General features: G+C 41.7%; 1 protein-coding gene, 1 long non-coding RNA gene and 1 pseudogene across 2 annotated transcripts in view; all 3 read left to right on the top strand.

Annotated features, from left to right (window-relative positions):
• Window positions 1-829: 829 nt before the first annotated feature.
• LOC112441864 (uncharacterized) lies at window positions 830-13,976 on the top strand. The gene is made up of 3 exons (XR_003029800.2): window positions 830-1,703; window positions 9,891-9,996; window positions 12,394-13,976. It is a non-coding gene; the product is annotated as an uncharacterized lncRNA (long non-coding RNA).
• A 3,482-nt stretch (window positions 13,977-17,458) lies between these two features.
• PPP2R5A (protein phosphatase 2 regulatory subunit B'alpha) overlaps window positions 17,459-25,609 on the top strand; it is a 72,230-nt gene continuing 64,079 nt past the window's right edge. The window contains 1 exon segment of the mRNA NM_001081728.1: window positions 17,459-18,146. Coding sequence (NP_001075197.1) covers window positions 17,957-18,146 — 190 coding nt within the window. The 5' untranslated portion in view covers window positions 17,459-17,956.
• LOC112441935 (uncharacterized) lies at window positions 24,163-24,263 on the top strand (annotated as a pseudogene).

Genomic DNA, 25,609 nt, shown 5'->3' with positions numbered 1-25,609 from the left:
CCCTCTGAGCCACCAGGGAAGTCCTAAAGATCTTAAGGAGGGAAATAATGGTGTTAGATTTAATCCTTCAGCGGTTGATAGTCATGGGTCTGGAGTGAGAAGAGAGAATAGTTTTATGGAGAATAACCACAGCGCCTCTCCTGAATGCCCATCATCTCTCCCTTAACACTTCTGTTTTCTTTTTTCGCCCTGTACTATTCAGTGCCCACACCAAGAACGTTGTGAGGATATCTTGATTCTACTCCACTAAAGAACATGAGCAGGCCTGGGGTTAAGTTCAGAGGCCTCCATGTGAATTTCTAGATTTCATTCCAAGGTATCCTTCGAAAGTACCCAGGAGACTGAAAAGTAGTTTGGTAGGAAGATGCCTTGCAAAGTCTAGCAGATATCTCCTACCTCTGCTCCAAAATCCCAGGGTAAAGGCAGATGTGAACATGAACACATGTTCATGATATTTCTGATGTTAGTTCAGAACAATCTGAGAATAGATAGGGTAGATAGATGAATAGATAGATAGATACACAGATGGGCAAATACTGGTATTGGTATCACAATCATATTCTGCTACTCAAGTTTCTCTTTTTGATAGCTACCTTCTCTATTGTAAGAACTTTAACCTATTTACATATAATTATTTTCCCTCTAAAATGGTTTAAAATGCCCATTTGATTTCTAAGACACAGTGGGTATTGGGGGCACGGACTACCTTTTTAAATGGGCTGGTTTCTTTCAAAACAGGAAGCAGTACCAGCCAAGTTCATTAAAAATCAGCATCAGAGAATACTTACTAAGTACTTAATTATGTAATCAGATTTTGGCTTGGGGGCTGGGTACAAAGTTAGAAAGAAAGAGAAAGAGACTGGTTGTACCTAGCTGGGTGAAAAGAGAGCAAGGGACTGAGCCAACTGGGTCCCTCTCCACGCATGCTGGCCTCTGGTGGCCCACGTCTTTGAGCCTGGGGGCCAAAGCCCCAGACCTGAGATGTCCTACTTCTCCAAGTCCAGTGATTAGGGACCCTTTTCCCTGGGGAGGATCCACCCCCTTCTGGGAATGATTGTCATCCGTGCACGGTGCCTAATGACACAGTCTAACTTTAGAATAGCAGAATGTTTTTAAAGATGTAGATGTACATTTAACTGGGAAGATGTTCCAGGGGTTAAACCTGCCTTTTCCCTGCCCTTGCTTTGTACTCCTTTGGACCTCCTTTGTAGGTTGATCTACCTCTCTGTCTCAACGTAGCAGTCAGCCTTTTAGAAAACATCTTCGCTATATTTTTCAGATTTCATAGCATTATATCATTATACAGAATCATAGAACTTTGAGGAGGGAAGGCACCTCCTCAAACCCACATGAGTCACTACCCAAACTCACACTGAAACTAGTGATAAAGCCTGAATCCTGTCTCTCTTATCCCTACCATGTTGCCTCCCTTTCTCCTTGCCAATTCACCATCATCTTAAAGCCACAAAAATGCAAAACAAACTTGAACTTTGTGTTGAGACCTAAGCCTATGAGTCATGGTTGAACAACAGCTTCTTTCTCTCCACATTAGCTGTGTTTCCTCCACTGCAGTCCAAACAAGAATCAACCATGCTACCGTGAACGTCATTAAAACGACGTTGGTTCACTCAGTGGCAACGGAGTGGCAGTCAGGGGCTCCTGTCGTGGAACAGGCACTGTTTGGATCCTGCAGAATCCGGGTGGTAAGTTGTCTTATCCTGATGGAGTGAGCAGGGGGATTTCTGAGTGTAGACAGCACCTGACCTCGTTCACTTTCAGATGGTCAGCAAAGCCTCTGGTGGAGAGGAGGATTTCCAAACATCTGAAATACCTGAGGGCAGGGAAGGCTCCCAGGGCAAGAGGAAGGAATTTTTGGGAATAAGCTGTCTGAAATCAGCAAAAGAACTGATTGGAATGAGACCTTGTGTCACTTTCTAAAATTGGACGTGGCTGAAAATAGCTATTGGAGGGACTTGGGAAAGAAGGAGCTTTGCCTTGAGTTCTAGGAATGTCCCGCAGGGTGGGTGTCCACTTTGCTTCCTGACCTCTGTTCTGTCCTTCGCCACCACCTCTGCCCCTCTCACTTCCCACATCAGCTCTGTTCTGCCTGTTCATGCTTATCTCAAACTTCTGCTAAAAACTTCCTCTTTCCAGTGATGCTCTTTGTTCTTTGTAGAGGATACTTGATTCTCCCGAGTCCAAACTCAAAAAAAGACCTTCCCTCTAATGTTTTCAAATGTTCCCCACTTGTGGACCAAATATTTTTTGAGCAATTATCATGTACTGTTGGAAAATTCACAATTTATAAAACATTCACCCTACATGATTACTTTAAAACAATATGAAGTAATATATGGTTAAATGTCAAGGAAATGGCAACCCATTCCAGTATCCTTGCCTGGAAAATCCCATGAACAGAGGAGCCTGGTGGGCTACAGTCCATGGGGTCACCAAGGAGTTGGACACGACTTAGGGATGACAACAACAACATACGTAATGGGTAGGAGGTGTTTAAGGAATTTAGAAGAGACAGAGAGATCATGTTGGAGCTGGAGTCCATACTGAAGGCTCCACAGAAAAGCAAACCTCCAGACTAGATGGTAAAAAGATGGAACTGGGGAGATTTGAAATAAAGCCAAGCTTAGCGAACAAATACTTGCAGGAGGAATTTCATGGTAGAGAATAATAAAAATAATGTTTAACAACTAAAGAGGATCTTATGGTTTGCAACTGCTTTCACACATACACACACACTATTTGAGGGGTACCTCACCATGCAGCTTGTGGGATCTCAGTTCCCTGACCGGGGTTCAAACCTGGGCAGTGAAAGAGCTAAGTTCTAACCACTGGACTGTCAGAGAAGTACTTCCCCCACCTCTACTATCCCTACACTATTGAATTTAAGAGCAGTGAGCTGAAACAAGGTCCTGCTGTATAGAGGGGGAACAATATCCAATCTCCTTAGGATAAACCATAATGGAAAGGAATTAAAAAAAAAAAAAAAGAATGTATGCTACTGCTGCTGCTAAGTCGCTTTCAGTCGTGTCCGACTCTATGCGACCCCATAGACGGCAGCTCCTCCGTCCATGGGATTCTCCAGGCAAGAACACTGGAGTGGGTTGCCATTTCCTCCTCCAGTGCATGAAAGTGAAAAGTCAAAGTGAAGTTGCTCAGTCGTGTCCGACTCTTAGCGACCCCATGGACTGCAGCCTACCAGGCTCCTCTGTCCATGGGACTTTCCAGGCAAGAGTACTGGAGTGGGGTGCCATTGCCTTCTCCCATATATGTGTTAAAAAAAGAATCTTAAAGAGTGGATATGTATGTATGTTGTATATGTGTAACCAATTCACTTTGCTGTATACCTGAAACTAATGCAACATTGTAAACCAACTATATTCCCTTAAACAAACAAACAAAACAAAGAGTCATGAGCTGAGCCAGATTACAGACACTTCTGAACACCAGCTAATACATGGAAGATTCAGCAAGTTTGTGGTGGGCACCTACCTCCTATCAAACAATTCTGCATCCCTTAGCTCATTTAATTCAATAACTAAACTTGTGAGAAACATGTTGTTATCGCTATTTTACAAATGAGTAAATTAACGGTTAAGAAATTTCTCAAGGACACCTAGTTAATAATAATAATAAAACAACAGCAATGGCTATTACACATAGTAATTCCAACGTGTTAGATACTATTTAAGAATTCTTATAACAACTCTTACAGTGAGGTAGGAACTATTGTTATTCCCCATGTTTTAGATGGGGAAAACTGAAGCATGGAGATGTTTAGCAACTTGCCCAAGATATACAATTAAGAAGTATCAGAGTCTAGACTTGAATTTACGCTATTTGAAGTCTCTACCCTAGAGTGGCCAATAGAAATACAGTGCAAGATACAGATGTGAGTCACATATGTAAGTTTAAATGTTCTGGTGAAAGTGAAAGTTGCTCAGTTGTGTCCAAGTCTTTGGGACCCCACTGACTATACAGTCCATGGAATTCTCCAGACCAGAATTCTGGAGTGGGTAACCTTTCCCTTCTCCAGGGGATCTTCCCAACCCAGGGATCAAACCCAGGTCTCCCACATTGCGGGGAGATTCTTTACCAGCTGAGCCACAAGGGAAGCCCAAGAATCCTGGAGTGGGTAGCCTATCCTTTCTCCAGTGGATCTTCCCAACCCAGGAATTGAACCAGGGTCTCCTGCATTAAAGATAGATTCTTTACCAACTGAGCTATCAGGGAAAATAAAAAGAGGGGAATTCCCTGGTGGTCCAGTGGTTAAAATTCCATCCTTCCACTGAAGGGGACACAGGCTCAAACCCTGGCCAGGAAACTTCCTGGAACCCATGTGGTACAAGCAAAAAAATTTTTTTAATAAATAAAAAGTAAAAAAGGTAAAATTAATTTTAATAACATATTTAATACCAAATATCTTTAAAATGTTATCATTTCAATATGTAATTATTATATTTTATATTATTTATATTTTTGTATATTCAGTTCAGTTCAGTCGCTCAGTTGTGTCCAACTCTTTGTGACCCAATGCACTGCAGCATGCCAGGCTTCCCTGTCCTCCACTGTCTCCCAGAGTTTACTCAAACTCATGTTCTTTGAGTCAGTGATGCCATCCAACAATCTCATCCTCTGTTGTCCCCTTTTCCTGCCTTCAATCTTTCCCAGCATCAGCGTCTTTTCCAGTGAGTCAGTTCTTCACATCAGGTGGCCAAAGTTTTGGATGTCACATTTTTATTCTAAGTCCAATGTGTACTTTTAAACTTAGACCACATTTCAATGCAAATGCTAAAATTTTCATCAGAAATATTTATCTTCTATTTCATACAATTTATAGTTTAAAAGAGTAAAGTTTTTTCAAATTATTTCAAGCATACTGAAAAGTTTTCCAATGACTGAGTTGAGTTCTAAATATCACTCTTTCAATGTGGGCATCTGTATTGTCAAACTTGGTTTTCTTATTTTAGAAGAAGTGACCTGACTTTGAAGCAAATTGAAATCAGTTTCAATTCTATCTAAGTTAAGTAATTCACTAACTTTTCTGTAAACCCAGTATTATTAACGTTCAATTCAAAGAAGTATTGCCCAAATTGAAAAGCAACTATGAATTCATCGATATTCATATTCATATAAAATATTCATATTTTTATTTCAGTTTTTGCAGCTGACTTACATAATGCTCTTGGTTACAATGAAAATCTTCTGTATATTAATTCATGTTTGAAAATATGAAAATAAATTATTGTTAATGTTATTATTGTGAAAAATTTCAATTTCAGTATAAATTCTTATACCTTCTTGATAGTACTGGTGCCTGTTGGGGATCCCTGCTGTAGAGTCTCTTCTAAAAGCCACAGGAGTTCAACAAGTTCTCTCCATTCTGCCTGGTTGGAACTTGAGTGTTTCCCAGCTCTGCTAAGGAGCTCAGTTCACTTTTAGCAATCTGAGTTCTCTTTCCTGAGTCCCATAGAGTTAGTTGTACGTTATGAGTTTAGCATTCAGCTTAAGATTCAGGGGGACTCAGGATTTCTTTCTCCATATACCTCCCTGTTCTCTGCTATTCTGCCTCAAAAAATACAGCTACCTCATCCTGCCCAAACTCTGATCTTTTTGCCCTCGTTTTAGCAAGACTGTTTTGTCTGCTTGGATCCCTCTTCTTGTGACCTGGAAAGTGCCTCCAGGCAGAAAGCTAGGCATATTGTCCAGATACCTACTTCCTTTGTTTCTCTCCTCCCAGGAATCACAGTCCTGCACTGTCTCTTGTACGATGAAAACAGTTATTTCATGCATTTTTGCCCCAATTTCTTGTGTCCTGTGAGAGGGTTAATCCAGTTTCTGTTAATATTCATGTCTGGAAGTGCAAGTTTTTTCATCGTGATTTCTTTTTGCACTACTAAAATAGCTCTTGCTTAAGTCAATAAAAATATTTTTCTGTACACGTCAAACTGTCTTCTAACTTTCCTCCTTGATGTCACTGACAGGCTATTACTTCCTTTCTCCCCAGGAATCTAAATCAATGCATTTCCTTTGTTTTTGTTTTTGCAACCCATCTGTTCTGGCTTTTACTCTGCTGGTGCTACTTCAGTGTCACTTTTCCTGTGGGTGGACATTCTCTGAAGTGGTGCTCAAGCCTCTCTTTCTTCCTTTATCTAGCTCACTTTAGGGAATCCTTACTCTGCTACCTGAAAGTTGGCAGTCTGTCTGCTGGCTGGATCTAACACACATTGCAGAGAATTCTCTCCGTGTCTGGGTTTCCCCTTTCATAAATGCCCAAGTATCAGCAGGAGGAGAAGGGGACGACAGAGGATGGGATGGTTGGATGGCATTGCCGACTCGATGGACATGAGTTTGAGCAAACTCCAGGAGTTGGTGATGGACAGGGAAGCCTGGCATGCTGCAGTCCATGGGGTTACAGAGTCGGACATGACTGAGCGGCTGGACTAAACTGATCAGCTCAATTTTACCATTTTTAAAATACAGTGACCCCGACCAGGGAGTTAGCTGGTGCCACCCTGCATTGGAAGCGCAGAGTCTTAACCACTGGACCACCTGGAAAGTCCCCGCTGAGCCCTATTTGCGAGAGCACCGAGGGCCGCTTTGTTCTTCATCCCTCACCCCACAGCGGCTGAGCCCTGCTTCTCCTCCTGCAGCCCTTCTTCACGTTTAGCCTTGGAGATCCCCGAGGCACACGGCAGGCTGCACATCTTTTGCCCATTTGTTTCTGTCGTTCTTTTTTTTTTTCCTTGAAGAAGAAAGAGAGGTTTGTGTTGTTTGTGTAATTTCCCTCTTTGCTCTGGCCTACTCCAGGCGGCCAGCCCAGTCTAGTCTTCATCTTTCCCTCTGTTAATATCTAGCATGTCATCACCTCTTTTTAAAAATAAAGATCCAGCTCTCCACCTCAATGACCTTAAGAAACTCTGTTAGCTCGACGTGCCTAGCCTCAGATTCATCTTTGTGTCCCCTTTCCTTCCTTCCTCTGACACTCCTTTCGTTCCCCTGCCACAAGAGAAAACTAAAGGCCTCCAGTTCACATGGCCCACCAATTCAAATTCTTGGCACCATTTGTAATTCTTCCCTTTCAGTTGCCACCCTCACATCCATCCAGTCTCTGGTATTTCCTTGTAATGTCTTTCATACCTGTTCTCAGGGCCATTTTTAGTTAAAGCCTGTGGTCATCAAGGAAGGGGGAATGAGGCCAGGCGGGGTGCAGTGAGTCAGGATTGTCATTTGGGAATTTTTTCAAAATACTGTAGAGGTTAAAAAATCTCCACTGGGGGCTGATACACTCTGCTTAGCACCACTCAGTCAAGTCCTTATCCTGGACACCTATCCTCACTTTCACCTAATCTCGTTGGCTTCCACTTTTCCCACCCACTGCTCTTAAAACACCTTCAGTTCAATTCAGTTCAGTTCAGTTGCTCAGTTGTGTCCGACTCTTTGCAACCCCATGAATCTCAGCATGCCAGGCCTCCCTGTCCATCACCAACTCCCGGAGTTTACTCAGACTCACGTCCATCGAGTCGGTGATGCCATCCAGCCATCTCATCCTCTGTCGTTCCCTTTTCCTCCTGCCTTCAATCTCTCCCAGCTTCAGGGTCTTTTCCAATGAGTCAGCTCTTCGCATGAGGTGGCCAAAGTATTGGAGTTTCAGCTTTAGCATCAGTCCTTCCAATGAATACCCAGGACTGATCTCCTTCAGAATGGACTGGTTGGATCTCCTTGCAGTCCAAGGGATTCTCAAGAGTCTTCTCCAACACCACAGTTCAAAAGCATTGGCTCTCATCAAATACTGTCCTGAGAGAGAAGTCATTAATATCTTTTCCTGGGCTTATGCCTCATCTCTTCCCCTCGAGTTGGTGCTCCCTTAGGGCTGGGACCACAATATTTACCCATAGGCTGTGTTCATAACAGGCCTCATAAATCGGTGATGGTGCTTGTGTGGTCCATAGGATGACCAGCCCTCCTGGTTTGCCCATCTGTGTGTGCAATTATACCATATTTCCTTTGCTGCATGATCCCTGCTTTGTCCTCTTAGTTGAATTTTTTTAATATTTATTCATTTATTTATTTATTTGGCTGTGCTAAGTCTTAGTTGCAGCATGCAGGACCTTCCATCTTTGTTGGAGTGTGTGGGATCTAGCTCCTTGACCAGAGATCGAACCCCGGCTCCCTGCAATGCGAACTTGGAATCAGCCACTGGACTACCAGGGAAGTCCTCATAATTGATGTGAGCTCTCCCCACTGATGGTGAACTCCATGAAGTCAGTCTTGTGTCACTCATAGCTACCCTCTGAGCACCTGGAATAAACCAGGGACGTTATAGATTAATGGATATTTTTTGAGTGAATGAGTAGGAGACATTGGACACCATTATATCTCTTGATAAGCTCATTTTCCCTCTAGGTAACAGTACTTCAGAGCGCCAAATTTACAAATTTTTTACAGTGCTGGGCATCTTATAGCAGTGAGATTTCAATCCAGTCAATTAAATTTCTTTGTGAATGTCTCTATACAGACTGAATAAACAGAACTTGAATTTCCACTGATTTCTTTTTTTTTTTTTTTTAACTTTTGGATGTCACTGTGTACAAGTTTTGAAGCTTGAAATTCTTTAGATCATCTTACAAGCGCAAGTAGGTAAGTGTTAGTCACTCCGTTTTGTCTGACTTTGTGTGACCCCACGGACTGTAGCCTGCCAGGCTCTCTAGACAAGAATACTGGAGTGGGTTTGCCATTCCCTTCTCCAGGCTCCACTGATTTCTACAAGAGAAGAAAAGAGAACCCCAGAGATGCTATATATAAAAAAATTGTTCTTGGACATGACAGAAGTCACTGGAAACAAGGAGAATAGGGGAATCCTAGGACAATAGAGATGAGTATCACACAGATGAGAGAGACCTTAATAATCTTGTTTGATCTCTTTCTGCCAGATTCATTGTATGAATAATGCCTGGTATATGGTAGGTGTTAAATTTATAAAGGTGATTATATATACCTACCCAGAGACACACACAGTTTAAAAAGAAAAAAAACAACTGTGTCCTTTGGCACAGACGTCAAATCTTAGGATCTGGAAACACTGGAGAATTTCCGGTTCAATAATTCCTGAAAATCCTGTAATATTACTAGTACTGCTTCTTCAAAGCATAGACATCACCTGATACTGAGGATATAAGGTTAATTTCTTAGACTTTCAGACTGACTATTTTTTGGAAGTTTGAGCCAAAGTAGCAAGCCAGTAGAGAGAACACATTGCCGGCATGCAGCCACTAAGGTATTTTAAGACAGGCACTGCTTCAAAACTTACTCTATGCTTCCTCCAGGCAGATGGAAGAAGACCAGTTACAGGTTTGTATAAAATCCACGTGTAAGTGGAACAGTAAGTAGCATATAGTGTTTGTTTATGGGCTTCCCAGATAGTGCAGTGGTAAAAAAAAAAAAAAAATCCACCTGCCAACGCAGGAGATGCTGGAGATAGAGACATGAGTTTCATCCCTGGGTCAGGAAGATCCCCTAGAGAAGGAAGTTGCTACCCACTCCAGTATCCTTGCCTGGAAAATTCCATGGACAGAGGAGCCTGGAGGGCTACAGTCCATGGGGTCACAAAGAGTCGGACAGGACTGAGCAAGAATAACAACAGTATTTTTATAATTACTGTGCTGCGAAATATAGCCAGAGAGCAGTCCTGTTTTGAATTTAATCTGCTTTTTTTTTTTTTTTTCTTTTTGCCCATTCACCTCCAGGTCAAATTCTGATTCAAGGTGTGGTATAATATATTCTTCTGCTGAAATGGATTTTTTTTTTTTTTTTGGTACCATGTTGTATGAAATAAGTAAATTCATTGACTGAGATATTGAAATCTTTTTTCTCAGTTCCCTCACCAGGAATTGAACCCAGGCCCGTGGCAGTGAAAACCCAGAATCCTAACAACTAAGCCACCAGGGAACTCCCTGGAAATCTTTTTAGTAATGAAGAAAGGTGGGTAAATTAGTTTCTTTAATGGCAAGTATTCTTCTCTGTTGTTTTTGTCCTTATCCACATAAAATTTCTGTTTTGTTTCAAGAATCACTTCAAACATTACTCTTTCTATTACATTTTCTCTGACCCTCTTTGCAAACCAAATTTGCTCTTCTTTCCACTGTGTTTACACAGTGCTGTAAGGAACACTTAAGTTATACTCTTTGATCATTTGTTTGTGCTATCCCTCCTCACTAAATTGAAAGGTCCATGCTTCATTTATCTTTCATTCCTAGCATCTGGCATATTGCCTGCCACATGGATGGCACTTGAAAAATACTTGCAGGGTTGATTTAAAGAGTGGAGAGTTCACCAAAATAAGTCTTTTAAACCCCACTCTGCAAGGACGAAAGGATATGGCATGAGCTGAGTTCCTTCAAACTATTCTAGTTCCTCATCTAGTATACAGGTAAAGCATTGCCCACATCAGGGGTTATCCAATATTTTCGACTCAGCCCATTTAGATGGGGCAAAAGACCTCACAGCTATGGGAAAAGGATTCAGAGATCATCATAAAGTCTAAGTGTACCAGCAAATGTTTTGGGGGAATTAGTAATACTTCTGCTGTACCAACAGTTCACATTCACTCCTTCTGCAAGTCCTATGTAATCCTCCGCTAAGATAAATCTCCAATCTAACCATCTCTACAGCCACTGACCTTGTCTGAGTTCTTGGTTGACCAACACATCAGCCTGTACAATAGCCCACAACAAACTTATTTAATAATGACAAGCTTAACTGAAAGCAATTTATAATTGAAAGCAAAAATGGCATCAACTGAAAACCATGACCACCGATCTTGCCCTGTTGACAAGGGATCCTTCCTGAAAATTGCCGAAATTCCAATTGTCTCAATGTGCACTTGTGTTTGAACAGTGGCCAGAAAGACAACACAAAATCAGAGTTCTTGGAAAAAGCCTAAAAAGTGCTGAATTTAGTTTATGAAAACCAAGTGCCAAAAATCTTTGACCACTTGGAGAGTAAGTTATTAGTCAGAAGATCTCATTGTATACAGAACAAAAGTCTCCTGTAAGTCCTGAAAAAAAAAAAAAAAAGGACTTTCCAGTTTGGATCAGTTTGAGGTCTGTGAAGAGGACCTTCTTGGTCTACCTGGGGTCAGGTAACAACTTGATTTGATTAGCATCTAAGGGCCCTTCAAATTTCATATTTTATTGATTCATAGCATGCATATATAATATCTGTAACATGAGTGAATTAATAAAATAATGAAAGAATGAATGCATGCTACTGGTACTGCTAAGTCGCTTCAGTCGTGTCCGACTCTGTGCGACCCCATAGACGGCAGCCCACCAGGCTCTGCGGTCCCTGGGACTCTCCAGGCAAGAACACTGGAGTAGGTTGCCATTTCCTTCTCCAATGCATGAAAGGGAAAAGTGAAAGTGAAGTCGCTCAGTCGTGTCTGACTCTTAGCGACCCCATGGACTGCAGCCTACCAGGCTCCTCTGTCCATGGGATTTTCCAGGCAAGAGTACTGGAGTGGGTTGCCATTGCCTTCTCCGAATGAATGCATAGATATGAATAAATCTGTATGAACTTTGGAAGCTTCACTGATGTATAGAGCAGTGGTTTTCAAACTTCTTCAGTGATGTGTGCTCAGTTGCTCAGTCGTGTCCAACTCTGCAATTCCATGAACTGTAGCCCGCCAGGCTCCGCTGTCCATGGAATTTTCCTGGCAAGAATATTGGAGCAGATTGCCATTTCCTACTCCATCTTCAGTGTTGAAATACCTATAACTCATGTAGCTTTTGGTAGAGCCTCTAAAAATGTTAATTTATTAAATCTTAAGAGAGTAAACTGATTCTATCTCTAGAAGCACATAAAAGAATCTGATAGCATTGATCGCCTCCCAGGAAGAGAATTTTACATAATTTAAATGTACTTAAATAAGAAGGAATGGCATATTAAAATTAATGGTTTATGATGCTATCTTGACTTAGATTCAAGTACAGTAGTGCAGTTGTAAGAATCAAAATTCTAAGAAAGATACAAGGGAAAAATCTTAATTTATTTTGTTTCTGTAAATTGGGAAAAGATCACTACTATTTGATTTTCAGATAAAGCATATTTGTTTGGTGTTCTATAGGAGTACCATTTGGGAATCATGGTTCTTAAGGAAAGAGAGATGTTGGCAGCCAAAACTTTGCTTGGACATGCTGTAGAGAATTTCACAGTGATGTGAACATAATACTGTCTCTGATGCACTCTTTAAAAAAATTTCTTCTAGTATTCTTGAAATTTAAAGCATAAATAATATGCTTAGCCATCAGAGTTGCTGGAATGTTTTTTCCTCTGATGCACACTTTAAACCATTAAAAGACCATGATTTTGCTATTGTAGGTATTGTCATCTTACTCAGTTCAGTCGCTCAGTCATGTCCGACTGTTTGCAACCCCATGGACTGCAGCACAGCAAGTTTTCCTGTCCATCACCAACTCCCAGAGCTTGCTCAAACTCATGTCCATCGAGTCAGTGCTGCCATCCAACCATCTCATCCTCTGTCATCCCCTTCTCCTCCTGCCTTCAATCTTCCATCATCAAGGTCTTTTCCAGTGAGTCAGTTCTTTGCATCAGGTAACCAAAGTACTGGAGCTTCAGCTTCAGCCTCAGTCCTTCCAATGAATATTCAGGACTGATTTCCTTTACGATTGACTGGTTTGATCTCCTTGCTAATTTTCCCCAGCAAGCTAGTCATTGTGAATAAAATAATGAAATCAGTAAAGAAATCAAGTCATGTGAGGATAAAGTAAAGCGAAGAATTTGACAGGGATGAAGTCTTGGCCTCTGACTTTTATATGGGTCTTCACATCTGGGAAAAAACAGGAGTTCTACAGCATGGAATCATCACTGACACTCATCCTTCTCAGGGGTACAAACAGTTCAGCACTGAGATTGTGGTTTTCTGTTAGATGATTCTTAGTGATCAAATCTGTTTATGACTCAGATACCTTATTCACTTAAAACAGTGCATGGAAAAGAAATGATTAATATCATGCACGTGATAATTTTTTGGACATACATATATTCATAAAATTATCAAGTGCATGATATTCACTTTTCCAAGTGTTTGTTTTATGTATCATATTTAAAACTCATGCCAATATTGTAAAGAAGTCTGGTTACTTTTTTTTTTTTTCTGATATACAAATGTGGAAACCAAGCCTCTGAGAGGGTAAGTGACTTGATGGGACCTACTATAATTAATAAAGTCAGGCCTTTTGAGTCTTTGGCTATAGCCCTTTCCATCCCCCCAAAATGTTTGGTAACTTGAATCTAGAATGCCATCTTGCTCTCTTCTTCGATTTTGACTCACACTTTCTTTAAAATATTTCTCAAAATTCTTCTCCAAGAGGCTGTTTCAGAAAACCCAGACAGTTTTGCTGGTTCCAAGCCTCCCAAGAATTTGTTTCCAGTATCTATTTTCTATCTGTTCTATTCAGCCTCTATTTTCCATTATTTATTACGTCATATTCCAGTATGAATTTTACCTTTGTTGGTGTGCTTTCTGCTATTTATTTCCCCTTCTTAGCCTATGCAAATTCTCTTTATTACAAACTCTGGACATTTAAGATCTATTTTAAATAACATCCAGGTGACTGGAGAATAAAGTTTCAAATATTAATGTGCATAAGAATGACCTAGGGAACTTATTAAAAAATATATTTCTCAGGGGACTTCCTTGGCAGTCCAGTAGTTAAGACTCTGTGCTTCCAATGCAGGGTGCGCAGGTTCAATCTCTGCTTGGGGAACTAAGATCCCACATGCTATGCCATGTGGCAAAAAAAGATATTTTAGTGCTTTTGCCATTGGTTCTGATTCTGTGTGTCTGGGAGAATTCTGTGTGTCAGGCCCAGCAATCTGCATTTTACACAAACACCCCAGAGGATTCTTACGCAGGTAATCCAATGACTATACTTTTAGAAACCCTGTTCTTGAGAATTAAAAATTAGATTGGTACATACTGCATATTTATACTTTGTTCAGTAAGAGATACAAAGGTATAACTGAGTCCTTACTCTTTTTTTATTAATTTCTTTTTGGCTGTGCTGGGTCTTCATTTCTGCACGCAGGCTTCCGCTAGCTGCAGAAAGTGGGGCTACTCTCTAGTTGCAGTGCTTGGGCTTCTTACTGAGGTGGCTTCTCTTGTGGCAGAGCATAGGCTCTAGGCTCGTGGGCTCAGTTATAGTGGTATCCAGGCTTAGTTGCTGTAGGATCTTCCTGGACCAGGGGTCGAACCTATGTCCCCTGCACTGGCAGGCAGATTGTTTACCAGTGGACCACCAGGAGGTCCCTTACTCTTTCGATGTTTACAAACAGCCGGAGAAGAAAGAGCATAGCACCTGCAATCTCTGATCTTATATGAGGGCAGACTCTGTGAGTGGTGTAGGTGATAAATGCTCTGTGCTTAGTTGCTCAGTCACGTCCGACTCTTTGCGACCCCATGGACTGTAGCCCACCAGGCTCCTCTGTTCATGGGGATTCTCCAAGCATGACTACTGGAGTGGGTGGCCATGTTCTCCTCCAGGGCATCTTCCTAACCCAGGGATCGAACCCAGGTCCATCGAAGGCTGTTCTTTACCATCTGAGTCACCAGGGAAGCCCCAATAAATGCTTTACGAATTCAAAGAAGAAAGGCATCACTTTGAGCCAGATTATCATGAAAGGCTTCAGGAAAGATAGGGGTTGAGCTGATTTGAAGAAAAGATGGGCCTAAAAAATATGGGAGGTGGGGAGGGGATTATTTCAAGATGTTAGAGCTAGTGATGGTCAAGGAAGCTGCTTCTAGGATATCAGTATGTGGAATGAGGCGTCTAAATTGAAAAAAGAATTTGTGTAGAGACATGGCACAATTTATGCCTGGAAAGACATCCACGAGTTAGAATGAGAACCTAGAATTGGGACTTTATTCCATAGGTACTGAATGGTTCTTCACACATGCCAATAAATTAAATGCGGCATTTAAAAAGACTTATCTGGCAGTGAGTTTGAAAGCCCTGAACTACATTTGGGGATCAGTTAAGCAAATTGTAAGGAAAGCTTGGTTTGAACGTTTGTTAATGTAGATTCAACACAGTCTGGAGATTGATTGGATGAGAAAGAGAAAGATGTCTAAGATACTGCTGAAGTTTGAACCTCCTTGACTAGGACGCTTGTGTACAATTTCACTACTCAGTGAATATAAGGAGGGAAATATTTTAAGGTAGCATTTGATTCTAGATCTAGAATTCAACTTCCTACCACCTTCTTTACCTGTGGATCAGGTAATGTTGCTTAAATATATGGCAGCTATTTTTAGCATGTCAAAAAGAAAAGATCTGGGGCTCGTCGAAGAGAAATAGAGATTGGGGTCCACTAGGCCAAAGACGGTTACTCTTTGGAAGAAAAGTTATGACCAACCTAGATAGTATATTGAAAAGCAGAGACATTTCTTTGCCAACAAAGGTCCGCCTAGTCAAGGCTATGGTTTTTCCAGTGACGTATGGATGTGAGAGTTGGACTGTGAAGAAAGCTGAGCGCTGAAGAATTGATGCTTTTGAACTGTGGTGTTGGAGAAGACTCTTGAGAATCCCTTGGACTGCAAGGAGATCCAACCAGTCCATTCTGAAGGAGATCAGTCCTGGGATTTCTTTGGAAGGAATGATGCTAAAGCTGAAACTCCAGTACTTTGGCCACCTCATGCGAAGAGCTGACTCATTGGAAAAGACTCTGATGCTGGGAGGGATTGGGGGCAGGAAGAGAAGGGGACGACAGAAGATGAGATGGCTGGATGGCATCACTGACTCGATGGACGTGAGTTTGAGTGAACTCTGGGAGTTGGTGATGAACAGGGAGGCCTGGCGTGCTGCGATTCATGGGGTCGCAAAGAGTCGGACACGACTGAGCGACCGAACTGACTGACTGACTGAAGCCAAAGACAAGACAAGCTGTGCAGTTTACTTATTTTTATTAGGCATCATTATACAGAAAGCACCAGACAAAAAACTAAGATGACCAGCATTTCCGGTCTTTAAGAAGTTTAAAATCTGAATGGAACCTGTAAGAGATTCTAGTAAGAGTAAACGGCCAGTCCTCAAATCTACAAACTTCTGATCAGCGAATTCATACTCGTCCTGTGGAAGCAGTTCAAGGTCTCCAGCTGAAAAAGGGAAAATTAATAGGATGTTAAATTGGGAATGAGAAACCTCTTCTTGGAGGATGTGGATTTGGGAAAGGCTTTCAAGTAGTAGGCACCAGACAGTCCGAACTCGCGGTAAAACAGCTCTCAGGAACGCGTTGCCAGAACCTTCAGAGAACTGTAAATTTATCCGGTAACTTCCAGTTCAGTTCAGTTCAGTCGCTCAGTCGTGTCCAAGTCCTTGCGACCCCATAAATCGCAGCACGCCAGGCCTCCCTGTCCATCACCAACTCCCGGAGTAACTTCCAAGTGCGCGGCTTAGGGCCAGAGAGGCTCCAAAGCCCGCCCAAGAGTCCAGCATCTCGCTCCCATTGGACAAGCTCATTTCCTCGCCTTCCTCCGCGGGGCGACTTCAGCCATCAATCACACGGCTTGTTGCTCCACCCCTTTCCAGTGACGTAACACCTGGCACGCCTTCTCGCTCCAGCCTCCAGTTGCTGAAGCGACTCCCCACCAGTCGCTTCAGCTCCTTATTGGCTAGCTGAGAGAGGAGGAAAGGGTACGGGTCTTCTCTTTTGCTCTCTAAACTCCCTCGTCTAGTTTCCCGGTCTCCTCATAGGCTGTCCACGAACCCATAGTCTTGAGCTGTCGCGCAGGCGTGCACATACGCTCACTGCCCCTCAAGCCTTCGAGTTACGCGGTTGTGACGTGAGAGGGGCACTCCGTTAAAGACTTACGATTGGCTGTGGCCGAGGTCCGTCACGTAACCACGCCCCCTCCCTCCGCCCAACCTCCCAATTTGATAAGACCTTGCAGGAGGCCACGCCTCAGCCCGTTGGACCGCTTCGCCCTGCGATTGGCTGAGGGAGCTGGCATGCTTTCCCACCCCCCACCCCGCAACTCCTTACCGAGCTTCCGAGAGGCTGGCCGGACCCCGCGGAAGTTGTCAGTCAATCTCCTCCCTCCCCATCCCCCGCGAGGCCCCGCCCCCGGGCCGCGCGCCGCCAACGCGCGCGCGCACACGCACTTGGACTCCCCCTCCCGCTGCCCGCCCCTCGCCTCTCCCAGCACCTTCTCAAGTTGTAGCGGCCGCTCGCCAGGGGTTCTCTGTGGGCGGTGGAAGGGCGCGTGGGGGAGGGGGTCCGGACCGCTGGGCGCTTCGAGGAGCGAGTTTGTGTGTGTGTGTGTATGCGCGCGCGCGCGCGCGTGCCCAGGGCCGGGGCGGCGGGTCACCGCCCCGGGAGATGAGGGGTCGGCGCTGACAGGGAAGAGCGCCGGCGGTGGAGACAGCGGCTCGGAGGGGCCCAGCGATGGCAGCGCCTCGGGAGGAGGCTCGAGACAGGGCGGGCTGCCCTGGCAGTGGCCACTGAGGTGCTGGCGGGCCGGCCGCCCGGGGACCCGGGCCGTCAGGGACGAGAGGCGCGTTCGACGTCCGCACCATCGCGCCCTCGCCTCAGTTGTCTGAACTTCGGGCTCCTGTCCACCCGCCCTCGGAACTCGGGAGTCAACAACTTCTTCACACACCACCCCCTCTCCGCCCCCGCCAGCCCCGGGGAGCTCGCCGAGCGGCGGGGACCGGGAACCTCCGGCCCTGAGATGTGGCCGTGAGGCGTCGGCGGGCGGCGAGAAGAGAGCTCGGCGGGCGCCCGGGAGCAGGAGGGCGGTGCGGCTGGGGGCACGGGGCGGAGGGGCGCGAGCTCCTCGGCGCCTCTCCCCCGCCTCCTCCTCCTGGCGCTGCCCGTTCCGTGCAAGCCGCAGCGGGAGCTGCCAAGCGCCAGGGCCGCGGAGATGTCGTCGTCGTCGCCGCCGCCGCCGCCGGCGGGGGCTGCCAGCGCCGCCATCTCGGCCGCCGAGAAAGTGGACGGCTTCACCCGGAAATCGGTGCGCAAGGCGCAGAGGCAGAAGCGCTCGCAGGGCTCGTCGCAGTTCCGCAGCCAGTGCAGCCAGCCAGAGCTGCACCCCTTGCCCCAACTCAAAGGTAGGTAACCTCCGAGGGCGCAGCCCGGGGAAGAACGCGCGGGTTCTCCTCGGCGTCGCCGGAGCCTTTGCTTTCTCGGGCGCGGGGGTGGGGGGTTCCTTCTGCCCACCTGGGGCTCGCGTTCCCCAACTTTCCTTGGCGTCCTCCCACCGTCTTTATGATTCAGACAGGTTTGATGTTAAAAGAGTCTTGCTTTTTCTCCCCCTTCACTTATCTGGGTTCACTTTAACTCTTCCCTTCTTGGAGGAGGCCAGCACCCCTCCCTCCCCACCTGCGCGCTCGGGTTCCTGCCCTTGGGATTGCAACTCTCCTCCTGAGTCTGGAGGGGTAGACTTTTTCTTATTTCAGTCTTCTTCTTCGAGTCTTGCCCTTCCCCATCTTGTTGTAACAACCTGTCTTACGTTCCGACCTTCACTTTTCTGAGACCTGCCTCCTCTTTTCGGCCTCTCTTAGTTAATCTTTTGCTTTTCCAATTATAAAGCGTCTTTGCGCACATTATAACTTTTACTTCCCTTTGATCTTTCCAAAGAGTCTTAGGACCAGAAATCCTAATGCGTACACCGGTTAAGAGTTACCTGCCTTTAGATTGATTTATAAAGAAAAAGCCTAAAAATCTGACCAGGGTAGTGTCTTACTTACTGGGTCATTAGATTTAAATGTTACTCTTTAGCCCAAAGAATGGAAAGATTTAAAATATTGTCTGAATATTTGCAATGAAACGGGAACTTAGTTCGCCAAGCAGTGATTCCAGGGACTCTGTAGGTTTGTACAGTAATTCAAATTGGTGTCCGTGCCTAACGCCTTACAAGAGAACTTGGCACTCCTTCTGGCTCACTTACTTTTCCCACTAGGTTTAGAGGATTGAAAAAAAAAAAAAAAGAAATTGGTTCCTGACGTTCTAGTTTATTTTTTGTGTGTGGATTACTACCTTTTAATTTTATAATTTTAACGTCTTTGCTTTTTATGAGATAAGCATTGTCATGGAACAAGATGATAATGGTCCTAAACATTTGATTTTTTTTTTTTTTTTTTTCTACAAAAGAAACCTGATAGAAATCTAGATCATCTGTTTTGCAAGATCAGGAAATGAAAGTTTCTGTACCGAAATAGATAATGTTCAGGAGGTTTTTCGATCAGTTTCAAAGAGCTCCAGCATCCGGTTCAAGGCCAGCCTGGTTCTGATTTGTCTTTAGGCCTAGGAATCCAGTCTTAGTTTGGCCAGGAGTCTAAAGAAAACCCCAGATCAAATCACAGTTGACCTGCAGTAACTTTGGAGCCCCATTCACATCCTACACTACTATCCTGCTTCTTGGGGTTCTTCTAAGCATCCCACCACCAGAATCACACTGGCTTTTGAAAGAAAGTTTTATTTAAGATGAGTAGCCTGTAGTACTGCGTTTTTCATTTGCTCTTTAGTATACAAAAATTGTTCAGACATAGGCATCATAGCCTACAGTAGACCACGAATGGTAGATGTTGCCAAGACTTTAATTCTTGAGTGATGTCATAGCTATAAAACAATATTATCTTACTTGTTAGGACATTGAACTGCTATTCATGAATTTAAAATTTTAAACTTAACTAAAACATTGTAGTTATTTTTACATTATTGGGTTTTTTCCCCATTAAATTGGCAAATTATTTTTGCAGTTTGAAGGTTTGGTGCTAGTGTTAGTGTCTTTCTTTCATATGTCTTTGCTTTTCAATGAGATATTGTGGTTCTTTATATTGTCTTTTTCATTTTTTATCAATTTTTATTAGAGTATAGTTGCTTTACAATATTGTGTTAGTTTCTACTGTACAATAAAGTGAATCAGTTCTACATATATCGTCTGTTTTTTAGATTTCCTTCCCATTTAGATCACCACAAAGTACTAAGTAGAATTCCCTGTGGGTTCTCATTATCTATTTATTTTATACATAGTAGTGCACATATGTCATTCCCAATCTCCCAGTTCATCCCACCACCCTCTTCCCTGCTTGGTGTCCATACGTTTGTTCTCTACATCTGTATCTCTATTTCTGCTTTGCACATAAGTTTATCTTATATTGTCCTTTTATATATAATATTTATTTATATTAAATAAAAGTAATTGAATATTAAACATACATTGATAGTTACTTCAAGCCAGGAGATGCAACTTTAATGTATTTTGCTTTTAAAAGCCTAGCAAAAATATACAGTCAGTAATCATCTAAGTTGTATGGTGTATATAGTTCGACAAGTTGAAGGTGCCATTAAATGTTTTATTTATAATATTTTGCTCACTAGTAGAGAAAAAAAATCTAAATTTTAGATTTAATCTATGTTTTTCACATGAAAATATAGTACTCTTTATAAGGAAGTTTATGTATTCAGGATAAATTTATGTAAATTTAATTGAGGAATAAGATTCTTACTTAGATTACCCACTATTAGGAAAAATGACTTTTACTCCCGATGCCAAAATGCTTGAAAAGTGGCTTTTTAAAAATTCAGTTGCTTCACTTAGAACTTTGGCAGTGTCCTTGATACCACATGTTGTGTGCTTTTTCTGTCAGTAGTAGTTTTTTCCATTTGTGGCCTTAACAAAAACCAGTGGAAAGCCCTGTAATATGTGTATGAAAGAGAATTTTTCTTCCTGCTCTGAAATGCCATCTTACAGTGGAGTGATTCAGGTATCTGTGGGCATCCAAGATCTTTTCAGTGTTTATACCAACCTGCTTATGTTACACTTTGTCCACATGGATCTGAGCTGGAAAGGTGCCAGCTGTTTTCCTCAAAGCATACTGTGGGTTAAAGATTAACAAAATAATCCCACTTTTTCATCTAAAGAAGTTTATTTGTGCAGAATAAGTAAGTGGGTTGCAGAATTTTAATGGTAAAAATGTTCAGAGAAAATAATGTTTTATTGGAGAAAGTATTTTAAAAACAAGCCTTGTTAAAATGAGTTTTTAAAAATGAGAAACTGTTATATAGGCCCTCAATCTGCCTTGTATAGCTTAAAAACAATTTTTTTTCCAAAACGCTTGAAATTTGTTACGTTAGTTCTGTACGGTCTTCTGACTAAGTATGAGAAAATAAAAGTAGGGACAGTCTATCAATCATTTCTCTGTATTTATATTTACATTAGTATTGTACTTAATTTTTCTACTTTAAACTTTTCTTCTAGTAACCAACAGTTAGGAAACTTATAACTTAAAAAAAAAAATAACCTGTTAATGGGAAGTTTTTCTGTCTGTTTGACCTGTTTTGTGTCTCTGAAATAATTGGTTTGGTAGAATAATAGATGTTATACAGTTATATAACGGCATTTATAAATTATTTTATACATTTCTTTACATTTTAAAATTATAAGAACAATATCGATCATAATTGAAATAAGTGAAACAGCCCAGAAAGTTGTGTAATACCTAATCCCGGGTATCTGTTTCTTTTTCGCACCTACTGAGGTAATGTTGTGTGAGAATCCACTACCCTGTATTTTTACAAAAATTGCATATCATTGTGTCATCCCAGCAACTCTGTGCAAGACCAATATTATTCCCAGATGTGACGTTGAGACTTAGAGAGCTTAGTTTCAGGCCTGTGATTATTTCTCTGGGTGGCAGTTGACACTGGTACCCAGGTTAAATGATTAGAGTATATTTGCTGTTAACCTGCTTTATGAACATTTGAGCAGGATGATAATCGAGTTGGGTCATTGGGGTCAGCCCTGGGTCAAAGGTAAAAGTTTAATCTTTCTGAGTTACTATCCTTATCTGTAAAATGGGGATAAAACCTTCTATCTCCCTAGGATTGTGGGGCTTATGTGAAATAATGTAATTGGTGCCTAAAAATAGACAAAGAATATTAGTTCCCATTCTCTTTGATATTTGAAAATCCAAATTAAAAGTATTTTTTAAATGAAGGGTTCACATAAATAGTAAAACTTTGCTAGTGTAAAGTATAAATTATTTATAATCAGATCTCAGATATGATCTATGTGCACTGAGGTGAAACATCAGCATAAGTGTGGATATGGAAATAGGGTAGAGTGACTTTTTAAATGTTGAATGCTATAGTTAGAAGTTTTTTTTATCAAGCAAAGAAATTGAATTAACTAGTAGAATTATATAGGTGTGCGTCTCTCATAGGAGACAGACCGTAAATGGCAAAGAACAGAATGAAACTGGCGTTGAGATTAAAGTCCCCTTAAGATGAGGTAAAGAATTTCCCAAATTTCCTCAGTTTCTTGGTTGTTATATTCTTAGAAGTTGGGTCCTCCTGGAGGTATTGAGGCTTGTAATAGTGGTGTTCATTTGAAGTGTTCCCTTGTCTTTAGGGAACACTTTTTTTTTGTTTGTTTTTCGTGATATATGTAGTCACAAAGAGTCGGACATGACTGAGCAACTGAACTGATGTGGTCTTTTGGGTATCTGGTACAAGAATACTGACGTGATTTGAAATTTCCTTAACCAGTGACTTTTTTTGTGCTGGTGAGGAACACTACTCACTCAACTTTTAAGGTTTATAGATTTTTTCCCCCAAAGTTAATTTCATTCATCTAAACCCAAAACCCATTTTAGTAATTGGGATAGCATTAAAGGAGAGTTGAAATTCCCCTGAATATGTTAAAAGTGTGTTTACAAAGGAATATATAACGTTTTAGTCATTTTACAGCTATCTTCTGGCAGTATTAATAATACCATATTTCTTCTAGTCAACTTATATTTTAATTTTTAAAAACTTTCAGGATATACCTCTAGAGAAATTAATATAGTGTCATTGTTGGCCTTCACATGAAGGAAAAACTTTTCCATTTAAGTCTTAATTTAACATTTTCAGAATTCCTGTTTAGGGTCAGACTTCTTTTTCCCCAGTTTTATTACCTCCTCTGATTCTTAATTGAACTTTGGATCCTTTTATGAAGTGCCTGTAAAGTAAGACTCAAGTTAAATGTGTTTCAGTAAAATAGTATGATCACTGGGACAGAGTACTGTCCTGTAAATAGACTGAAATTGTCTTCCTGCATTATTGATGAGTCACAATCACTTTGGGCTAGTTGGTTAACCCTTCTAAACTTCAGTTAATCATTTTTACTTGTAAAAATAGTATTTTCCCTTGATACAGTCTTAAAGATGAATTAGTCTTTAGTGAGTTAAAGACTTTGGATGACAAAGACAGGTTTATCAACAAAAATGATACATTTGGAAAATAATAGATTTTTGAATATTCTTTGAATTTTAACTTTTTAAAAATTGTAAAAAGTCGGGGATGGAGACTAGCTTATTTTTATTTGTATGTGTTTAGCAGGGTTGTCAACCCTGGCTGTGCCCTTAGTTTTAAAAAACATCAGTGCCTGGGTCTTACCCTCAAGTGACTCTAAATAAATTGGTCTAATGTAGGTTGCAGGCATTTGTATTTTTGAAAGCTCCCAGAATGATTCTAATGTGCAGCCAGGGTTGAGAATCACTGGTTTGACATTATCTATTGATTTAATTCATTAATTGAGACTTTGTCCTTTTCTCTAGATTCTCATGGCTCATTACCCAGCCTGTTAACATTTCCTGCCCTTACTTCACCTGCTGCTATTTACTTTTCACTCTTAACTTTGCTGCCCCCTATGGCTAATCAGGTACTTTCCTGAAGAGCGAGAATGCTGTTGGATTCTGGAGTTTTAGACGTGATCTTTTGTATTTTGTTGTAGTTCGCGTAATTAAAACTCCACTGTTATCCTTTGATACAAGGTGATCAGGTTTGTTTTTTTTCTGTAATTTTGGAGCTGTGGCTGAGCTGTCAAGCAGAAGTGAGAACATAAGAAAGCAGTTTGCCTAGTTTTAATCCCATTATCCAGGGTAACATAATCCCAACCAATCTGGAATGTAAAACTATTTGCTGTATGTTCACAGCATTGTTCCACCTCTTGAAGACTTAGAACTAATATAACTACTGTATAAATTGACTATTAGGTGTTGAACAAATGAGATATTGTTGATCATAACTGTGTTTTTGGTAACGCCTTATATTTATTTAGCATCAAGTAATGTTTTTCTTGTGGTTGCCTTGGCAGCACATATACTAAAATTGGAACTATAGAAGATTAGCATGGCTTCTGCACAAGGATGACACATATTTGTGAAGCATTTCAGAATTTTGCAGAATAAACAGAGCATTTGGGGCTGGGGGAGAGAGAAAGAAATTTTTTCTTCAGAGGGTTTTCACATCTATCCTCTAAATCTTGACCATAGTCTTTAACTGAAGGTAGGGCAGCAATGACCTGGGGCCATTTACATTTTATAACCGTCTCTTGTCGTTGGCCTTTCTGCCAGCCAGTTTGAACAACACCCGTATTTGTTGATTTGTTGTTTTGAGTCAGTTTCAGTCGTTATGTACTCCTCTTTGCAGAATGAGATGGTAAGATTTTTGTGAAAGCAGAAGTCACCTGTGTTTTCATATCCTGTTATAGGACCAAAATACAGTGTTATGTGCATAACAAGTGTGATCATGTAGACAGTCACTGTTTTGATTAAGAAATTACCTGTTAGCCCTCCCTTTACACCTTTATTCAGGGTTTTTTAAAGTAAATTAATTTTGGGTTTTTAATACCATGGTAAATAGGAGATATAGTTTTGAGACAGATGATTGCTTGCTCCTGTATTTGGGGCTTTGCCAGTGACTGGTGTGACATGTAACATTATTGCTAGGGAAGGTATTGTGTAAGATCTGTGTGGAAAAGTAATACTGTGTTGACGTCCAGATGTGGACAGCTGTATTTCAGATAAACTGAAATAACTAATTTCCAGTAATTTCTAAATTTAAGGTTCAGTCTTTATTTATAAGGACCTTGAAGGAGATGAAAGGAACAGATTTTAAATATATAATTACTTGTAGTGCATTATTATGTAACAGGTAACCCACGTGATGTACCAAAAGAATTTTACACGACAGGCTACGTTTACGTGAAATAAGCTGTACTTGTCTGAGCAGGATATTCACTAATAAGCAGTTTCAGACCACTTTTTATGTATATGTTTTTCAACTCTTCCCTGAAGAAATTTATTCATGTGGGTTTTTGTGTGAGTAATCGTGGATTTTAGAAATCCTGCAGTTTTGATCCATATTTCTTAAAGAAACCTATTAGGATTTTCTGGTAGTTTGCTGCGTATCATAGGTTCACATTATAAAATCCAAAGAACCTATTTCTAACTTGGATACTGAAGGCAAGGGATTCCTTGGGAACTCACTCCTCCTACTGGAATGCTGATGCTAATTGCATTTATAGTTCCCTTACTGCGCTGTTGTATCTAGTTGAGCCTTCCAGTGCTGAATGGGACCTCAGGAGTCATTCTGGTTTACCTTTCATTGGGAAAGAGTTTCACTGTTCTTAAAAAAAAAAAAACAAAACCTATGCAGGAGACCTGGGTTCGATCCCTGGGTTGGGAAGATCTCCTGGAGGAGGGCATGTCAACCCCCTCCAATATTCTTGCCTGGAGAATTCCCC

Source organism: Bos taurus, chromosome 16 (genome assembly GCF_002263795.3).
Source record: "Bos taurus isolate L1 Dominette 01449 registration number 42190680 breed Hereford chromosome 16, ARS-UCD2.0, whole genome shotgun sequence".
Lineage (NCBI taxonomy): Eukaryota > Metazoa > Chordata > Mammalia > Artiodactyla > Bovidae > Bos > Bos taurus.
This window is presented reverse-complemented; position numbering and strand designations above follow the sequence as displayed.